General features: G+C 35.5%; 3 protein-coding genes across 3 annotated transcripts; 2 read left to right on the top strand and 1 right to left on the bottom strand.

Moving 5' to 3' along the window:
• Window positions 1-2,764: 2,764 nt before the first annotated feature.
• LOC131653490 (E3 ubiquitin-protein ligase RHF2A) lies at window positions 2,765-6,976 on the top strand. The gene is made up of 9 exons (XM_058923646.1): window positions 2,765-2,921; window positions 3,102-3,245; window positions 3,352-3,398; window positions 4,728-4,790; window positions 4,900-5,008; window positions 5,088-5,443; window positions 5,557-5,664; window positions 5,752-6,109; window positions 6,543-6,976. Exons 1-8 carry the CDS (start codon window positions 2,913-2,915, stop codon window positions 6,062-6,064), a joined length of 1,149 nt encoding a protein of 382 aa, XP_058779629.1. The 5' UTR covers window positions 2,765-2,912; the 3' UTR covers window positions 6,065-6,109; window positions 6,543-6,976.
• A 5,878-nt stretch (window positions 6,977-12,854) lies between these two features.
• Window positions 12,855-16,037, top strand: LOC131653488 (fasciclin-like arabinogalactan protein 15). Its single transcript, XM_058923644.1, has 3 exons — window positions 12,855-14,336; window positions 15,361-15,489; window positions 15,646-16,037. The coding sequence occupies exons 1-2, from the start codon at window positions 13,046-13,048 to the stop codon at window positions 15,435-15,437; spliced, it is 1,368 nt and encodes a 455-aa protein (XP_058779627.1). The 5' UTR covers window positions 12,855-13,045; the 3' UTR covers window positions 15,438-15,489; window positions 15,646-16,037.
• Window positions 16,038-16,262: 225 nt separating this feature from the next.
• On the bottom strand, window positions 16,263-18,281 carry LOC131653489 (protein STRICTOSIDINE SYNTHASE-LIKE 3-like). Its single transcript, XM_058923645.1, has 4 exons — window positions 17,671-18,281; window positions 17,275-17,556; window positions 16,950-17,117; window positions 16,263-16,741 (listed from the first exon to the last, which is right to left on the bottom strand). The coding sequence occupies exons 1-4, from the start codon at window positions 18,006-18,008 to the stop codon at window positions 16,339-16,341; spliced, it is 1,191 nt and encodes a 396-aa protein (XP_058779628.1). The 5' UTR covers window positions 18,009-18,281; the 3' UTR covers window positions 16,263-16,338.
• Window positions 18,282-20,188: the final 1,907 nt, after the last annotated feature.

Genomic DNA, 20,188 nt, shown 5'->3' with positions numbered 1-20,188 from the left:
TGATGGAACTTGGTTGTATTGTAAGTATAAGGAGACTTTACTTATAGCAATAACACAAGATGGTAACAGTAATATTTTCCTGATATGTTTTGCTCTAGTTGAAGTTGAGACGACTGGTGGTTGGGGTTTCTTTCTACAGAACTTGAGAAGGCTTGTTGCTCCTCAACCTAAGTTATGTTTGATTTTAGAGAATTATACATGCCACCTCCCAAATTATACATGTCACCCCCCCCCCCCCCCAAACCTACGAAAAGACCAAATTGTGCAACCAATTTTCATTACCATATTTCCAGAAATTTACGTGAATAATTGGATTTCTTAAATTTTTTGACGATGCCGGAAATTTAGAAGGCTTACCGACATTTAACGAAAACAAGTAAGATTTACGGTATATTTTGTGAAATTTTCGATATTTTCTATCAGAAATTTTGAAATTTCCGGTATTTTATAACGGATGTTTGAAAATTTCTGGTATTTTTTGCCTGAAATTTCAAAATTTCTGGTACTATTATCATTTGCCAATATTATCGGAAATTTCAAAATTTCCGGTATTTCAATTTAAAAAAAGAAGCTATTTTCCTTATATTTTTAAATTTTGCAGTAAGGACCAGAGGCAGGGACGATTCTATTGCGAGACGGACCACAAATAGAGCAGTTGCAGTTGCTCGAGCTCCTGATGAGGCACATGCCTCAGAGCTAAGTACTGGACGCCTTCCTCCGACCGATTTTAACCGGAAACAGAAGGCTGAGCAACAGGCGATGACGGGGTTCCGCGTACCTCGCCTTCGAACTGGTAGAGCATCCACAACAATGAAGGAGTCGGTAGTTCAGGTGTAGACATATCAAGAGTCGGTGGGTGAGGAGCAGGTGGTTGAATGGTCCAGGAGCAGGTAAGTGTTGAGCTAGTGGTTCAAGAGACGGTGGTTCAGGATCAAGTGGTTCAGGAGCGGGTGGTTAAGGATACAGACACCACCACTTGTGCATCTACGGAGCCATCAGTACACATTGATGGAGGTTTTCCCGAAGGACCTTATGATAGGTCTGTGTTGACGAGATACGTTGACCATGTCGCTTATAGGATATAGTAGGGTGAGATATGTAATATTGGTATTGTTTAAATGCTTAATTTTTATGTTTATTACGCGATTTGATTTATACTAATTTAAATATTGGTATTGTATTATTGGTCTTATTTAAATGCTTAATTGTATTATTTTGTTACAGGAGTGTCAAGTGTTGAATGTCGCTTCTCACGGGTCGAAGTAGAAGAACTTCCCCGAGAGTCGGATGCCTGAGTGGGTGAAGAGGATATTTGAGAATTTCCATCTGGTGGACTTTGGTGGATGCTCCTTGACGATGGTGGACGCGTCCCTTTTATCAGCTTTTGTCGAGAGGTGGCACCCGGAAACATCATCCTTCCTTCTTCCATTTGGGGAGATGACGGTGACTTTAGATGATGTGGATACCCTCTTTCACATTTCGATTCCTGGTACGCTTTTCACACCAGTTTATAGGGACCAGGCGACGGTGGTGCACAAAGTTATGGATGCTTTGGAGGTTGATGAGGTGGATGTGCTATGTGAGTTTGGTGAGACTCGGACCTTTCACCTTTAGATGTCTTGGTTGAGGACTAATTATCAGGAGCTTGTGGATGTAAAGAGGTACCAGGCTGCCGCTAGGGCGTACAAGCTACATCTAGTGGCATGTACTCTCTTTGCGGACAAGTCTGGAGTTTATATAGATGTTCGATACCTTTCTCTATTCAGCGCCCTTGACACCCCGTGTTGGGCTTGTGGAGTGGCGACATTGACGATGTTGTACACGAAGCTTGATGTTGCTTCTCATCTTGTCACCAAACAACTTGCTGGTTACTTGAGCTTGTTACAAGTATATTATAATTTATTAGATGTTTTTGTGTTCAATAATTTATTTTATATATTTATTAGATTCAGTTTGCCTAGATGGTTTCCGGGTTTTTATGGGGATTACCGCCTCGGTTCCGTAGGCCAATCGAAAAGAAGTTTCCGTGATGGTGGAGTGGGGTGTCGTTTCGTAGATCCAAAGCATACTCTGTAGCTCTTCGACCCACCTCTTTTTGACTTTGCCCAATCTTCGTTTGAGTCCTCGCAGGATTACTCTATTCGTATCCTCGGTCTGTCCGTTTGTTTGTGGGTGTTCGAAGGAGGTGAAGTGCTGCTTGATGCTTAACTTGACAACGAAGTCATGGAGATTTTTATTTTAGGCCTGAGAATTCATAAAATCTTCTGGCCGATAGCGTGATAGCCACAAGTTCAGTCATATATATATATATATATATATATATATATATATATATATATATATATATTATCAAATATTTTAAATAATTTATATTTATATATAATATTAAAAAATAATACCCATCTAACCGTACCCAAATGTACATTCTATTAATAATTTACGTCGGAGTAATAAACTTGACAAAGTCCACCATCCAACCCTTTAAGTCAAATGGTTTGAATACCAATATCGAAATGAAAGTGGCGGTGCACACCGTAAATGCGTGGGTTCCATGACATCATGATGGCACAACCAATCTCAGTATAGAAATGCGCGTAAGATGAAAGACTCGTCAAAGATATTCCATCAGAATGCCACGTGTCACAACCACATTCAGTGATAGACCAAGACCCAGCCAAAGTAAAATTTGCTGACTCCGTTGTTTGTTTCTTCCAAAAAATACATTATCAAAGTAAAAATTAAATAAAGGTAAAGAGAAAAAAAGAAAAGAAAAAGATTAACAACAACTACAAGTTTAGTTTACAACTACAACACCCACACACTCCATCACCGCACCAAACAAAAGCCCCTTTTCCCTCTTTCGCACTCTCTAGGGTTTTCTCTTTTCGCATCTCAATTTTCCGATATTCTCCATGGATGAGGTAACTCTGACTAAACTTCCGCTTAAATTCTTACTTTGATCCGATTAATTTTATCTCAGATTATTTTGTGTGTTCTTGAATCATGATTTGTTGTTGTTCGATTTGATTTTTCCTGGAATTAAGAGTTGTTTGATTTTATGAGGTTAGAGCGGAGTTTGATTAGTTGATTTTTCGTTTTAGGTTCCTGTGTTGGAAGAGAATGAAACAAAGTCTGAGGCGCATTTGACTTCTGCTGCTGCTTTTGTGGAAGGTGGAATTCAGGATGCTTGTGATGATTCTTGCAGTATATGCCTTGAATCGTTTTGTGACAGTGATCCTTCTACGGTGTGGTTCTTTAGATTTTGTTAATTTTGCTGGGTTTTATGGTTTTTACTGGTAGTAGTGATCACTGATCAGTCTATTCTAACTGTTGCTGTTACCTTTCCTTTAGGTGACGAGTTGCAAACACGAGTTTCATCTTCAATGTATTCTGGAATGGTATTGCCTTTTAAATTATATATTTTGAGTCGGTCCAGTAATTATGGTGACCGTTTGATATGGTTCCCTCTTTTCCAGTAGACCTCAGTGATCACACTGAAAAAAGGGCTCAGTGATTTATATATTTTTTATTGCCCAGTTCTGATTTTGAAGGAAAACTGACCTTGAAATGTAAAGTATACTGTACCTAAAGATAGGCTAACACCCAATTTGAAATAGGATATTAGTAACCAGTTGAAAGTTTCAACTGGTACAAGGGAAGAAGGTAAGGATTCTCTAGGAATTCAGAGTATGCAATAAACTGACTGATTCAGGAAAGCCACTTTCCAATTACAATTGAGTTCCAAAAACTGACTCTTCCTTCCCTCTTTTTACTATTTATAATTCTGTTTTACTGACAGAATTTGTTATCTTCTGTTACAACTGTAACTACCATGTATAATTCTGTTTTACTAGCATAATTAGTTATACTCATTTGTTACAAGTTACAAGTTACAACTGTAATAATTATTGTTACAAGCTCAATTCTCACTTTTACCCTTCCTAACATAAAACCTACTAACAATTGTCTACTAACACTATTACACTAGTACTACCCAGAATGTAGTACATGGGATGGGTTCTTGGAAGTAAGACTTAAAAGTAAACATTTGTGGCCTGGCTTTTAGTAAACCATAACGCATAGATGAAGACGGGTACTAACACATGAAGCTTTAGTATACCGATTTCAATGGTTCTCAGGGCTGGGTTATGTCAATAGCTTATGACATGTTGATCTGACTAATCTGTATTTTGCTTGAATTCATTATGTTATCATTGTTTTGAGGTACTGTTAGCTGCCTTAGATCTCTTGTTATTCAAGGTAGTCGAAAATCATCTAGTGTCATGGCCATCAAACTTTATAATAACAGACCAGTAGGGACTTGTTTTTCATAAGTTTTACATGCAGGAACTTAACAGTAGCATTCTAGAATCAAAATTTCAATCATTATACATTTGTTATTTCATATATCAGGCCCCGTTCCATTGGAATCTTTCTCTTCTAATTTGGTTTGATTCTATTAATTGCTGTCTAAGTGAAATGCTTTCCAAAATTAAGGCATTGGGATATTCATACTTTCACATGTTTTTGGTCTAGCATTCTGTAATAGTTAATCTGTTTGTGTTATAGAAAAATAAAAATTGGCTGTCCGAGATATCATCTATTTATTTTTGTACCATATTGACTGAAATATTTTGGATCATTGTTTGTTTGTGTGGAAAGCTTGGCAAATTGGAAATTCTTAAAGAGGTATGACTATGTCATGAATTCAAACTTTTATTTTGCAGGTGTCAGAGAAGCTCCCAGTGCCCTATGTGTTGGCAATCTATCAGTCTCAAGGATCCCTTGAGGTTTGTAATTTTGTCACTGACTTTTATATTTATTCTATCATTTGGCTCCTGGCATTGTTTCTTTTCTATATTTATTTACTTACTTTTGGTCTGTCTCTGCACTTTGCAGCCAGGAATTGCTCGAGGGAGTTGAGAGGGAGAGGAACTTTAGGTTAAATCCGTCTAGAAATGCCACAATATTTCATCATCCAACACTTGGGGATTTTGAGTTACAACATGTTAGTAGTCTACTCGTGCTACTTTGGAAGTATATTTATACTGTTATTATGCATTGTGTAATATTGTATTCTCGTACAGTTGCCAGTTGGAGCAAATGATGCTGATCTTGAAGAGCGTATAATCCAACACTTAGCTGCTGCAGCAGCAATGGGGCGAGCACGCCATATTGCTAGAAGGGAAGGCCAGAGAAATAGGTCATCAGCTCAAGGTCGCCCACAGTATTTGGTATTTTCAGCTCATCCCAATTCACCTCCTACGGCTCCTGCTTCTTCCTCTCCATCTCAGAGAGGGGATGGTGAACCAACTCATGCGACTGGGCAAGACACACCACAGCTCACTTTGATTCCTCCAGTTCAAACCGACCAGGTTTCTGCTTCAGGATCTGGGTCTACTGCTCCTGCTACCGACAATCAGGGATTATTGTATAACAACAGGTAATGATTTTCCATTTTGGATTTCAGGATTTTAAAAAAAAGTTTTTATAAGTTGATAGTTGCCTAGTTTTCAAGTTGTTGACATTATTATCGTGTCTTTATACTTTAAACAGGAGATCTCCTAGTCAGTCTTCTCCAAGTAGCCAAGACAGAGCTGGACCATCAGAACTGCAATCATTTTCAGAATCTCTGAAAACTAAACTTAATGCTGTGTCAACAAGGTATTGGATGAAGTTACTAGTTTTTGCAAGTCTAATATATTTCAGTTCTCTAATTGTAACTCGAACTTCGATTTTTCCTGTCCTTAGATACAAAGAGTCCATTTCCAAGAGCACAAGAGGGTGGAAGGAGAGGTGGTTTTCTCGAAACAGCCCTATGTCTGATCTTGGATCTGAAGTTAAGCGAGAAGTTAATGCAGGAATTGCAACTGTGTCACGGATGATGGAACGCTTGGAGACTAGAGAGAATGATAGAAGCAATGGCAGTTCTGCTCCAAGTAATTTAGAGGACGGTCCAATTCAGAGATCAAATGATCAGCATTTAACAGACACTGAAAGGGACAGTGTTTCAAGAGACAATGACACAAAAACATCTTGCACTGCAGGTTCTAGTTCAAATTAAGCATATAGAAGGAATTGCTTGAACTCAGATCTGTTTTGTCCAGAGGTATTATCTTAACCAAACTGATTTTTTTAGTAATGTATAGTGAAAATTGTACAAGTTCTGTATTTCGTCGGAACAATTTCTTTTTGTTATCGATTAGTTTTTCCCATTTCTCTTGTAGATAGTGTTTGTTTTTTCTTTTTTGCCCTTTTTCTATTTTATCCATTGTCTGTATGAACTATGAACCTTGGAACATGTAGGCTGTCTTGATTTTCTGTTTGCTGTTTAATAAAATACTCAATTATGTTTCAGGAGACTTGAATTGGTTTTTGTTGCATAATGAAATATGGGGCATTTTCTTTTCAAACAAAGTGAAATCTTAGTTATTTATTTAATCTACATCCCTAGATTTAGAAGCTCTTTGTTTGTCTCGATTACATTAATTCTAATTATGCCATTACTGTGCTGATGCTGATGGATTTTTCTATTATATCAGGTAGGAATAGAGTTGCTCATTACTGGATGTGTGAAGTTTTGTGGATGTCGTGGATTGCCTGTTGGCTGGAGCAGGCCAGATAAGTGATAATCCTCTGACCTGCAAAAGATGACCAACAATTGTCATATTGAAATAAAGAACTTAAAACAAAGGTAGCGGTGGTCTCATTTGTTTGTTACTCAGGAGCCTAAATGTGATTGTGTATATTCAGTTCACCTTGTAAACTTATTTATAGATTATATAGATATTCCTGAGATAATCTTCAACATAAAACACTGTTTGTTGTACCTATCAGTGTTTTTAAGCATACCATCAATTGGGTCGTAATTGTGTTTGATTGTGAAATACCATCAATAATGTGCCTTTAAATGAGTGATGACAGCACTAAACAGGCTGGACATCAAATCTGACCGATAAAACTCCCTATTTGAAAATTCAACAGGGTTATACAAATTATAAACCATTCTTCAATAGTATTCTTGCTTGTATGAAATGCAATTTTGGAGGGAGAGTTTTGCTGCCAATTATGGTTATAAGATTCAACTTGAGGAATTAGGCTATACAGCTGCCTACTGTGAATAATCCCTAATTTACTTGTTTATATTTTTTGGGCACATAACTTATTTTAATTGGAATTATGTCAAAATATTTACAACTTGCTGGAATGATGCCGGATATATTAAAGGGACAAAATATTTAGAGAATCTCTTAATGCACTCTATATGGTTAAAAAAGACCCTATGAAATTATGAAAATGCCTTCCAATTTTTGGAAATGCATTTTTCTAACACATCTCATACACATACATTTCATTTGCTTGAGATACACCTTATTTTTAAGATGCATTTTTGAAATGTTTTTGAAAATACGGAACGTATTTCCGGAACCTAATGAAATGATATTAGCTAAAATGATATAATACATGGTTATTTTTACAATGCATTTTTGAAATGTTTTCGGAAACAATACATGGTTATTTTTACAATGCATTTTTTGAAATGTTTTCGGAAATACGGATTGTAATGAAATGATGTTAGCTAAAACAATACATAGTTACACCGCTAAAATAATACATAGTTACATCCTAGAGTAGTGTTTCTCCTTGCACTATTCATAGTCGATATTATGGTAGCCCCAAATTATTCAAAATGACTGTAATGAATGGATTTTTGTAAGCTCAGTCTTGGGGAAGAAGTGCTATCTCAATTTTTTGAAGTGATTTCCTTTAGGTTTCCACCTCATTTCTTTTTACAAAAGTTACTGCATCGAATTTTTTGAAATGATTTCCTTTAGGTTTCCACCACATTTCTTTTTACAAAAATTAGTGCCACAATGCAGGAAATTACACCTGAATGTAGGGTGATTATTTAGACATTTTAGAAATGTATTTTCGGAGATATTTTGAAAATGCACTTTTAGAATAAATTTAGTCATAAAAATGGGGAATAACGCAAAAACAAATGAATTGTGTTTGAAAATGGATTTTTGAAATTTAGGAGTATTTTTGAAATTTCACGAAGTACGCTAGAGATAGATGAGATGTGCATTAAGAAATTCTCAATATTTAACGGTTACGATTAAGCAAGCCAACTCGCCCTGTTTAAATCTCTGAAAAAAGTTTCTCTTTCTAATTCAACATTGCATTTGATAAAATAATTAGAATGTATTTCGACATCATAAATATCATAATCGTCTTAAGTTACATGTTATATACACATGTTTTTCTTATCATTAAATAACAATCACAATTTTTTTATTCATTGTGGAAGTTATTCGGAAAATATCATTCGAAATCTTATAAATTTTTTTCAGATGATAACTTTCAAGCCTTTGATATGATTGTTTGGATTCTCTTTGTTTTTAATAGTTGTAGGTATGATGAACTCCGATGATGCCAATCAAGCTAATACATTAGAGGAAGGGGTGTCAGGAGATCTCGTTGATGTCGGAAAATATTTATCAATTAATATGAGTTTGCGTTACATGATATATGCTTCAATGAGTTAGTGCAAAAGCTCTGAATTAAGTTTTTCGATATTGACTTGGAGGTTTGATTTGATACTTACGAGATGCGAAAGTAATGGTAAGTATAAACAATCTATCAAAAAGTTGAAACACAATGATACAAGAATTAGAAAATATGAATGCCTTTTTAAGTTGCATAGGTACCACGTGAAAAAAAATATTCAAACATTTAATATGATTTGTAGTCTATAAGACTAAGAATTTGATCACAAGTTAGTCAATCATATGATTGTCCTCAATTTAGTTTATGAAGAGAAGGAAATTGTTGTTTGAGATGACAATGAATAGGGTTCAATTTAAAAACATACTCGTAACTTTGAAATAGAAAAAAATCTAAATTTGTCTCAAATATAAGAGAGTTTATAATGTTCAAAATAGAAACAACAAGTCAAATTAGGATCCAAGAGGTGAAACTCAACTATTAATGAAACCATTGATGGACATTAATATGTTTTCAAATATAGTGAGTGACGATGAAAAATATGTTTTTAGATATATTTTGGATGTGTTCCATTCGGGAACCATAAATGGACGCTCTAGCTCTCGAAGGAACTAGAAATGATGAGAAGTTGACAACTGTTGATCTTGGAAGATGGTCCCGATCTCCTTTACGGCAGCGCAAGGAGGACCTGCATGACTAGCACTCAAATGCTCAATCAATTGAATGTTCATGAAGAGTAAAGTGAACCAGAGATCAGAGATTGTATACCTTTTCACAATATGCGAACTGTTTTATACTTTGGGTCGAGTAGAGTGGGCTTGATACAGATTGAGCCTTAGTTACTCGTGCTTTTGGCCAGTCCAGAACAGTTTCCCCAAGGCTTTACTAGGCGAGGAAGGAGCCGAGATAAGCCTTAAGTATGGTTGACAGGCCTTTATATTGTTGTCTGGTATGAAGCAAAATTGAATTGCTTAGGAGTTTGAAAAGTGATGGGGGACACATGCCATTAATCAGGTTTTAACATTGAGACGCTTCATTACCCCTTTAAGACACGTGTGATGATATGACCAACTATGGTATGATGCAATTTAGAGAGTACTTGAGTTAACTTTGGATGAACCTATAGATTTAACTGTAAGACTATGCCCATTTTCTACTAGCACTTCATTAGGATATGCACACTGAATGTTTTTAAGATTTGTAACATAAGGAGTTATATGATGTGATGCACCAGAGTCTACAAACCAAGCTTTAGCATCTAGGCCCTGTGGGATTTGAAGAGAATCCTGATGAGCTAAAAGTGATGTTGCTTAACTGGCATTATTGTCCTGACCCTGTTGTTGCACATTGGCTTCTGTACTTCCAGTTGAACCTGATGTTTTTGCTTGATTCTCGCTTGGCAAGGGTAAAGAATTCTCATCAAACTTGTGCCAACAATCCATGACAATATGGTCATATTTGTTGCAGAGCAGACATGTAGGACTATTACCAATGGTGTTGTTTATTCTACCATATTCCTGCCTCTATAGTCGTTGAATCCACAAGCTTTACCTCTATAATTCTAATATCCACCTGCATTCCTCCCTGAGTAGTTGGAAGAATCAACATGTGCAATGTTAGCAGTTGCACTTGGTGTGGATAATTCTTCTTTTTTACTTCTCCATTTGAGCTTCTTGCACGTATAATGGAGTTGCTACCTCATAGAAGTCTGCAAGTTCGACTTTTCCATAAATCATCGTGATAAATGAGTTATATTCTTCAAGTAGACCCTTAATAATAGCATAAACATGGCCTCTTTCACCTATAAGATCTCTAATGGCCAGCAACAAGTCCGCTATAACTCTAATACGAAGAACATACTCTAAGACTGACCCGTTACCTTTCTTGATGATTTTCAATTCAACTCTTAGTTGATGAACTCTTGCTTTCATTTATGAGTGAAAGTGTTTGTGCACTTTGTCCCACACTTCATAAGCATGCTAACAAGATAGTAGTTTTGGTAAAACTGATTCAGAGATGGTTGAGAGTAACCATGTGAAGAGAGCTTGATCTTAAAAAAAAATCTAAGATTCATACTCTTTCGAGACTAAGTTTATAAGCCTCTCATTATCTGTTTTGAACATGGACGAAATCTTTGGAGTCACCCCAATCTTGTGAAGCTTATGTGACAAAACCACACCATCCACTTGTTGATTCCAAAAATGAAATTTCTTATAATTTAATAGAAAGTTTCGGTGCAAATGTATTACCCGAGTGAGAATGCATTATTGTAGATGTCATTGGCTGCGAATATTTTAGCACGTCTTGTGAATCTTCTTGCACACTTCCTTGAACCTCCATTGCGTCTTGTGAATCTTCTTGCACACTTCCTTGAACCTCCATTGACGCTTCTCTGAAGCTTTCTCATGTAGAAGAACACTCTGTAACAGATTGCACCTTGCAGTTCCCAATAGCTCAAATTAATGGAGGAATCAAAAGAGTAATTATGTTGATACTAGCGGAAGAAGGTCCCGACTATGGCGATTGAGAATCATGGATGAGAAAAGAGAGTAATTATTGCTAGAGTAGTGCTTCTCATAAATTAATTTTTGTACATAACAACTCTAATTATGAATATAAATTTAATTTAAGTTTTCAAAATTTCCACACTACACAATAATCACTTGCCCTAAACCTTGATGGTGGTCTTAACTACGCTAATGACTATTACTATTAAAATTATTTTAGTCAAGACATAATATATTCTCTTAAAAAAATAACATATTCTATTACACCAATATAACAATAATGTAATAAGAAAACCCAATCCAAAATGGGAACCACCACTTCTAACAATGTCAATCAAGGTGTAGCAAAGAAAGGCATTGAGCTTACCACTGCCTCAGAGATAATGCTCTTTACTACCATGTAAAGATCCGCAACATCAACCGGTTGTTCCACTGGGTATACCTGTACGCAAGTCAATTATAGGTTTTGTACAATTTTTTAAAAATAAATTTAGATCTTAAAATTGATGATTAAAGATCAATTTGTCATTTGACACAGATCAGGAATATTGCAGTAAAATTTTAATAATTTGTTTAAAGGTAAGGAATGCTTTAGGGGCATTGGTTAAGAGTTTTAAAAAATATATCTTATTATTAATATTTGAATTTATTGTATTAAAAATAGAAATAATTGACTTTTTAAATAATAAAATGTATGTTTTATTGAAAATATTGTATTTAATAAATTAAAAATTAAAATGATTAATTTATTTAAAAAATATTATTTTTATTTAAAATTCTTATAGAGTGATTCCGAGACACTAATTAGCATGACCATTTGTTTAAAGCTTTCCTCCATGTAGAGTACTTTTACTTAGGGGTGGCAAAACGGGCCGGGGCCCGCCGGGCCGCCCGCGCACCCGCCAAAAATTGGCGGGTTGGGTTGGGATTTTAGGCTCGCCGCTCGCCAAAACCCGCCCCGCCAAAACCCGCCGCCCGCCATACCCGCCCCGCCAAAGCCCGCCGCTCGCCAAAACCCGCTCCTCCTCCAAAACTCACTCTTTTTTTTAGTTAATTCTAGTAATTGCAATTCTTGATGGTTTATTTTATACATTTATTTATAAATATATGTAATATTTTTTAGAGTAAATTTGTTAAAAAATTACTTTTATAAAAAATTATTTTAAAAAATAAGTGAACAATTTAATTAAAAGGTAAAAAAAGCATATTAATCTATTAAAAAAATATAAATAAAAATAGGCGGGTAAACCCGCCGCCCGCCAACCCGCCATCTTGGCGGGGCGAGCATGATTTTGATGCCCATTTTACTTGGCGGACATGCCCGCCCCGCTCGTTTTTTGGCGGGCATGAGGCGGGGCGGGCGGCGGGCGGGGCGGGCAGCCCATTTTGCCACCCCTACTTTTACTACTATAAATGAACTAAACCAATATCTATCAATATCTATACTATACTATTATGCTACGAGTTGGAATCCAACCTCATAATCTATAAATAGATACGGTTTCTATTGGTAGCAAGCTGGCTCATTAAAAGGGATTTCCCTCAGCAAAAATTTCAACCACAGTTTAGCCTTTAGAATTAATGTCTGTACTCCAGCACTCAGTAGCAGCTGGCTAATGGACCCAACTCCTCCATGTCCAATTCCTCCTTTTTCACTACAATCCAACAAAATCAACACTGTAGTTAAGACAATACAATTCAACCGACAAAATCAACTCAACTAGTTAATTAATTCGTCACTGAAATATACCTCCACGTCCTCTCCATTACCCTTATAAAATCCTAATACTCTATACTTAAAAAGATATTTTTTTGACACTATAGTTAAAAAATCCTTTAAATATATTCATTACTATTGTCCTAATTTACCCACCAAACAACTCAAACAAAACCCAACATAGTCACATGAAGAAAAGAAAACCTCTGGACACAAAACATCACACACCAGCAAAGCAATTATTTTTGCTGTCTTCTTTAGTCAAGCAAATTCTTGATTCCATTCAACCCCATTCTCTCTCTTCCATTTCGCCATGTATTTCCATTGCCGCATCCAGGGCGTTCTTCTTCTTGTTCTTCTCTTTATCTCAATTCTCTTATCTTCTTCTTCTTCATCACCAACGAGTCAAATCAACTCCAACTCAGTCCTAGTAGCACTTCTCGACTCACATTACACTGAACTCGCCGAACTCATTGAAAAAGCTATGTTATTACAAACTCTAGAAAACACCGTCGCAACCCATAATATCACAATCTTCGCTCCAAACAATGAAGCTCTTGAACGTAATCTTGACTCAGATTTCAAACAGTTTCTTCTCGAACCGGGTAATATCCATTCCCTCCAAACTCTCTTACTGTTCCACGTCATCCCAACCCGAATCGTAACCGGGTCGACCCGAGACCAACACAAGACCCTCTCCAATCACAATCTCCACCTCGCCGCCAATATCACCACCGGCGAATGGACCGTCGACCAAACCCAAATCACCCACCCGAATTTCATAACCCGACCCGACGGTATCATCCACGGGATCCAGCGTCTTCTCATCCCACGCTCCGTGGAAAACGACTTCAACAACCGCCGTAGTCTCCGTTCCATCACCGCCGTAAAACCGGAAGGTTCACCAGAAATCGACACGAGAAATCACCGATTGAAGAACAAATCTCCACCACCGGAAAAACCAGGTTCACCACCGACACTTTCGATCTACGAAGCAATAGCTCCTGGTCCGTCGCTGGCCCCGGCGCCAGCGCCGGGACCAGGCGGCCCACACCACCACTTCAACGGCGAGGCGCAGGTGAAGGATTTCATCAAAACGTTACTCCATTACGGTGGTTACAACGAAATGGCTGATATTCTGGTAAACCTAACGTCGTTAGCAACGGAAATGAGTCGTTTAGTTTCGGAGGGTTACGTGTTAACGGTTTTGGCTCCGAACGATGAAGCAATGGCGAAGTTAACGACGGAGCAGTTGAGTGAACCGGGTTCACCGGAAGAGATAATGTATTACCATATTATCCCGGAGTATCAAACGGAAGAGAGTATGTATAATGCTGTTAGAAGATTTGGGAAAGTTCGGTACGATACGTTGCGGTTGCCGCATAAGGTTATGGCTGAGGAAGCTGATGGGTCTGTTAAATTTGGACACGGTGGCGTGGCGGGTTATTTGTTTGACCCGGATATTTATACCGACGGGAGAATCTCTGTGCAGGGGATTGATGGGGTTTTGTTTCCTATGGAGGAGAAGGAGGAGGTTGTGGAGCAGGTTAAACCCGTTTCAAAGATGGGTCAACCCGGTAAAGTTGATGTCAAACACAGAAGAGGTGCGTTGTTAATTGCCACTTCTTTTCTCTTTCTTTTTTAGTAGATAAGTTCAGTTCAACTATGACAGCAATTAGAGACTTTATTTAAGCATGGTTTACCTGTGACAAATATTTTACAAGTCCCTATTTAACTATGATTTAATCATGACAATTTATGGGCCTTGCGTTGTAGCCTGCCTCGCAATCCCTCGTAGACGTCCATAGATAGAGTTGTAGTGTGTTCATATGACAATGCCTTCTATGGGGGAAGGGTATCAAGTTATAATAGGCATAAAGGCAGTGTCTTCAATTGGGTGTTTAAAGCAAGTAATTGTTTATCCTTGTTAGTGTATGTTTGGATTGACAGCGAGTTTACGGTGATTTTGACCTTAAGGACTTGGCCTGTGTTTGGTTTTCATTGTTTTCATGATACCGTTATGAGTTTAGTTCAAAGCTACAAATCTAAGCTTTCACTCACCTCACATTGTAAGTCATTCCAGAGTTTCTCCAAAAACATGGTTAAGTAAGTGTTTGGTTACACGTTTGAATGCTCAAACATACGTCCAACACTATTTCCAACTTTTTAGAAGCTCAAATTCTTAGCTTCTGCATCAACATGCCCTTTCGCTGTTATTTTGCTCAACACTCTGCAGTTCTAAACATGCTCTAAGTTGTATGTAATTTAGGTTGTTATTAGTTATGTCAGGTGAAGTTTAAGAAATGTGAATTGGAAGTTTTTTTGAAAAGTTGAAAGCTCTTTAGTATTGTTACTGTGATATTGCCCGACTTTGAACAATAAAAGGTTAAAAAACCCAGGGTAGTATTGGTTTGGAGGGTTTAGGGTTTAGCTTGCCTATATTGAACCTGTGCAACTAGAATTGATCACAGTCACATGCTCATTTTCATAACTACTGAATTGATTCATATCTTTCCTCTTTAGCAAAAAAGCCTGTAAGCTCAATCATACTTGTCTCCATTCTTATAATATCAAAATGTGCGTCAATCTGTTGTAGTTTATAACGGATTAAATGAATGTTTTTTGTAGGCAAATTGCTGGAAACAGCATGCTGGATGCTTGGAACCTTTGGACAACATTCTAGATTCGCCTCTTGTCTTCAATGAAAAAGCCCTCGTTTTTTGTTTTTGTTTGACTAGCGACATTCATTAAAACAAGGTAATAAACTATTGATAAGTATCATTGTGGTTGTGCATGAAAACTCATCTGATTCTGATTTACTATTTGCCTAATTGTTATTAATTATGCTCAGTTGATAGCTCTATTTCCTTCCTTGCGATAATTTACTCACTGCTAGCACATGCGTTGATGCAGATGCACAGATTGATGGAAATCTCAAAGATCTTAATAAGTCAAATATGCAAATCTTGCTGGATATAATAGCCAGCTACTATGGGTGTGACTTTCCCACATTTTTGTTTTGCTCTTTTTGTTTTCTCTTTCATTATTTCCTTCATGCGGATTTTCATTCTTAGATGAGTGAGCAGAAGCTTCTCTAGTCTACTTGTCGAACAATTGAGTGCATATATGTATTTTTAGTGATTCATTTACAACTGCTACTGCAATGTCATAGGTCGGTTCTGTTGGGATCAAAGGGTTTTTCGAACTGCAACTATGCATTGAACCATTCTGATTAAGTCGAGAACAGGTGGTTTTCCCGAAGAAGTGGAAATTCAATAATGAAACGATTCTTTGTTGTAATACAACATCCCTAGCCTGGCAATTATTTCTTTTCTGCTGTTCACCCTTTCTTCCAATATATATATTTTTAAACAAGAATCCATATATCTTCTGTTAATCTATTCTAAAAAAAGTTTTCCAGTAATGACTGACCAAATTTTACAGATCTATTTTTGTTGTTATTTTTCATCATATTGTGTTACTTCTGTAGTCTATTTTTCATTACATCATAATCAAATAGAGGAAAGGGGTAAAAAAACTTGTAATTTCTTCAGCATAGAATTCAAATAGCTGATCGTGAGTGGAGGAGAATCTAATATTCACACTTCATGTCAACTGGTAAACTGCAATGAAAGGCATCAAAACACTTCCCATCCAGAGTTTACCATCCTTCTCCTCCACTTCACTCACTGCTTTAACAACTTTTCCCTCACTGTCCTCCAATATCTGTAGAATTTTACCTTCAGGGCTATATTTAACGACGGCTGCATGGAACCTGCCTCCGATTTGAAGCAGATAATGAAACAATGTTGGAATAGGTAGCTTGAGTATGGCTTTTCTCATTTTTGGGAAGAGAGCATTTATGTAACCGTACATATACCTTCTACAATGGATAGCCACCCAAAAATCCCCATCTTCATTGACTCTCACATTGTCAGGAAAACCAGGTAGGATTGCCAATATTTCTGAGGTTCCAGCTTTATCTCCTTTTAGCCAGTACTTGCATAGCCTACAGAAAAAAGGGACTTGAGTATAGGAAGAAAATTATATTTTAATAACTTTACATTACAATGCAGATACATTTTACATAGATGTCCAATCATATTTCATCATATTATCACATAATCACAAATGTATATGACATCTTTGTGAAATTTGTTTGCATCTTTAGTGTATTGTTATTAAACGAAAAAGGCGTTGCGTGATTACCAGCTCACCTTCCAATCATCCCTTCTGCGAAGACAAAGAAGGAACCATCCTTGCTTAAGGAAATCCCATTTGGAAATCCCAAATTCCTTGCAAGAACAGTGGTTTCCTTGGTGGAAGAGCTGTATTTCAAAACCCTTCCGCTATTCTCACCAGAGAATATCAGCTGATTGAAATTCCTGCAAGTAGAATGACATAAGAAGTCAGCACAACAAAACCAGTCGAGATCTTTCATAGTTTCTGCATCTGCAGCATTGTTTTATTACTTCTCACATTCAAAATGACGACAAATTCAAAAGGTTCACTATCAACTAGTAAAAGTTTAATTGCAACAACCTTCTCTGATATGTAGTGCTGCTATCTGTGAAATAAACGTTCCCTTCTGCATCAATGTCTACATCATTAGTAAATCTGAATGGCACACCTTCTGCCTCAGTTGCAAGAGATGTTGCTAAACCACCTTGAGGCCCCACCATCATCAGCCCAAAATATGCATCTGCAATGTATAAATCGCCAGTTTTCTTGTCAAATCTTAGTCCCAAAGGTCTTCCACAGATGTGCTCAGTCTCAACATAGCTAAGTGGTGATGCAGATGCCTTAGGATTGCATAATTCTGACCTGTGCTTAGAAATACGGTGCAAGAAATATTATCATGCAATATTGCAAAGGTAAATAGCCACAAAATATCTTTCCATCTATAATGGATAGATAACAACAGAAGAGAAGTGAAACCTGTTGGATGATGTATATGCAAAATCAGTCCAAGACAGTCCATTCCAAAACAAGATCCTTCCATCAGCAACACCAGTGTAAGGACCAAGACCATGAGGATCGAAAGCAATACTCTCCGGTCCCTGCACTTGGTTCACAAATACGAGTTCTGATTTTTGCAACAAGTTGTGTTTGTCATGGTCCTTAGGAACCTCAGACCATGATGGCAAGTTAATTTTGTGTGCCTCAAAATTCGGGAAGCCTTGGAGAGGGCTGTGCTTGAAAGGGTCTAACCCACAGTACAGAGCAATCAAGAAGATTACAGCTGCGAATCCTCGAGTCAACTTCGTGTATGTCATAACTAAAGATAGAGAGATCAAAGCTCGAGTAGGGGGTCTATGAATGTTGCAATGTTAAGCACAGAGAAAAAAGATTTTGTAGTTTGCATGATCTCAAATATGAAAGGGAGGTAGGTGAGTCATTTGTAGCGTGTGTTTGATTTGTGAGTAAAAGTTGCAAGATATTCAAAATGTAGAACTCAATATGTTAGCTGTTAGTTGGTGAAAACAATAAGGTAGATAGATGTTTGTGAAGTTTTTGGTCAACAATCATAGACATTCAGGTGAACTGAACCACAATGATGTAGTATTTGGAAGTGAGATGTTGGAATTTGGTAAGAGAAATTGGTTAGATGGTTTGAGGAGACAATATTAAGGGGAAAAAAGGGACATAGTTACAAGAGTAACATTTTTTTATAACATATTTTGATAGGTTAGAGTTAGAAGATGATACGTCTGTTGGTGGGGGTTAGAGGAAAATCAACCGATTGAAATAATTTCATTCCATAATCTTTTTTGAGGACAACTTCTTTACCCATCATAAAAAGTTGGGTAGTGTACCTCCAACCAATAACATGATTCCATCTCATTTAACACATTTAATTATTTATTAAAATACTATAAATATTTGTTGTTTTCAAAGCATTTTATAAAGGAGGTAACCTTACCCAACATTTTGAGTTGGGTAGATAAGAATTCACCATTTTTTTTATCCGGATTTTTTTGATAATGTCAAAGCAATCCAAACATGTTTAAGAGTTGAGCATGTTAATTTTTCTAAGGTGTTACTAGAATTTTTTTTAAAAGAGAAACTTATCTTACTGTAGACTTTGTTTAAATATTTGGAGAGTTTTGAAAAATAAGGATGACGTGGAAATAATTGAGATATTTGAGCAGAGAAGGTTGTGATAAATTTAATTTAATTTATAATACTAAAGTCTTGTAGTTTGGAAGAATTTTGGATCTCTTATCTTCATTTTTGAATTTATATTAGTTCTTTAAATCAACATAGATTCATATTATATTAGTCATTTATAAAAGATAATTTCTTTCAAACCTCTCAATTTTTTAGGAGTCTTTGACGAAATTCTTTTTTATTCTTAAAATTCAGAGATGCTCTGAATGCACCACATTTCATTTTTTAAAGGTGTTTTTAGAGATACATTTTCTAAATAATCCAATAATTTAATTTTAGGATTTTTCGAAGATACATTTCTGAAATAACACAATATTTATTAAAAAAATAAAAATTAAATTGTATCAATTGTATTAATTATATTATTAATTGTATTAATTAAGATATATAATTAAATATATATCATTTTAATTCAATAGTTTTTTTAAAAAAATTCTAATACAATGTTTATATTATTAATTGAATAATTAATTATTATAAATCATATAAATATTATGTAATATCACATATACTTTTTCATATATTAATTGTTCAAATATATCATAAAAAATAAAATCATAAATATTTAATTTCAAGGTGTATTTGATATTTTTTTTATATTATAGTCAATATAAAATTTAAATTCAAGGTGTATTTAATTATATAATTCAATTATATAATTATTTAAATTTATTGACTATAAATTCAAGGTGTATTCTTTTTTAGTTGATAATTTAAATTCATTTTGTGATAATTATATAATTAAATACACTTTGAATTTAAATTTAATATTGATTATAATGCCAAAAAGTAATATTTTTGTTTTTTTTTTATATATTAGACCAATTAATATATAAAAAAGTATATGTAATATTAAATTTTTTTACATAATTCATAATGATATATATTTTAATTTTAATTTTAAAGTATATATTTACATAATTTATAATGATATTAAAGTATATGTGACTATAAACATTTTATTTGAATTTTAAAAAAAATTATTGAGTGATATATATTTAATTATATATCTTAGTTAATACAATAAATAAAATTGATACACCTTAATTTTAATTTTTTTCAATAAACATTGGTTTATTTCAGAAATGCATCTTCGAAAAACTCCAAAACAAAATATCATGTTATTTCGAAAAATACATATCTAAAAACACTCTTAATTTAGGATGCGTTCGAAAATACATTTTTAAATGATATTTTCAAAAATGTTTCTCACCCCTCCCTTTAAAGAGTACAAAGAAATTCTCTTTGTAAAAAATAAAGATAAGAGATTCATACTACAAACTAA

Source organism: Vicia villosa, linkage group LG2 (assembly GCF_029867415.1).
Source record: "Vicia villosa cultivar HV-30 ecotype Madison, WI linkage group LG2, Vvil1.0, whole genome shotgun sequence".
NCBI lineage: Eukaryota > Viridiplantae > Streptophyta > Magnoliopsida > Fabales > Fabaceae > Vicia > Vicia villosa.
This window is presented reverse-complemented; position numbering and strand designations above follow the sequence as displayed.

Excerpts from the sequence above, each read along its gene's own strand:
- LOC131653490 (XM_058923646.1), top strand. Across the intron at positions 5,444-5,556 it reads GGATTATTGTATAACAACAG|GAGATCTCCTAGTCAGTCTT; the intron begins GTAATGATTTTC and ends TACTTTAAACAG. Across the intron at positions 5,665-5,751 it reads CTTAATGCTGTGTCAACAAG|ATACAAAGAGTCCATTTCCA; the intron begins GTATTGGATGAA and ends TCCTGTCCTTAG.
- LOC131653488 (XM_058923644.1), top strand. The coding sequence starts at position 13,046 with ATGTATTTCCATTGCCGCATCCAGGGCGTTCTTCTTCTTGTTCTTCTC. Across the intron at positions 14,337-15,360 it reads TGATGTCAAACACAGAAGAG|GCAAATTGCTGGAAACAGCA; the intron begins GTGCGTTGTTAA and ends TGTTTTTTGTAG.
- LOC131653489 (XM_058923645.1), bottom strand. The coding sequence starts at position 18,008 with ATGACATACACGAAGTTGACTCGAGGATTCGCAGCTGTAATCTTCTTG. Across the intron at positions 17,118-17,274 it reads AGCACTACATATCAGAGAAG|GAATTTCAATCAGCTGATAT; the intron begins GTTGTTGCAATT and ends TTCTACTTGCAG. Across the intron at positions 16,742-16,949 it reads GCAGAAGGGATGATTGGAAG|GCTATGCAAGTACTGGCTAA; the intron begins GTGAGCTGGTAA and ends TTTTTTCTGTAG.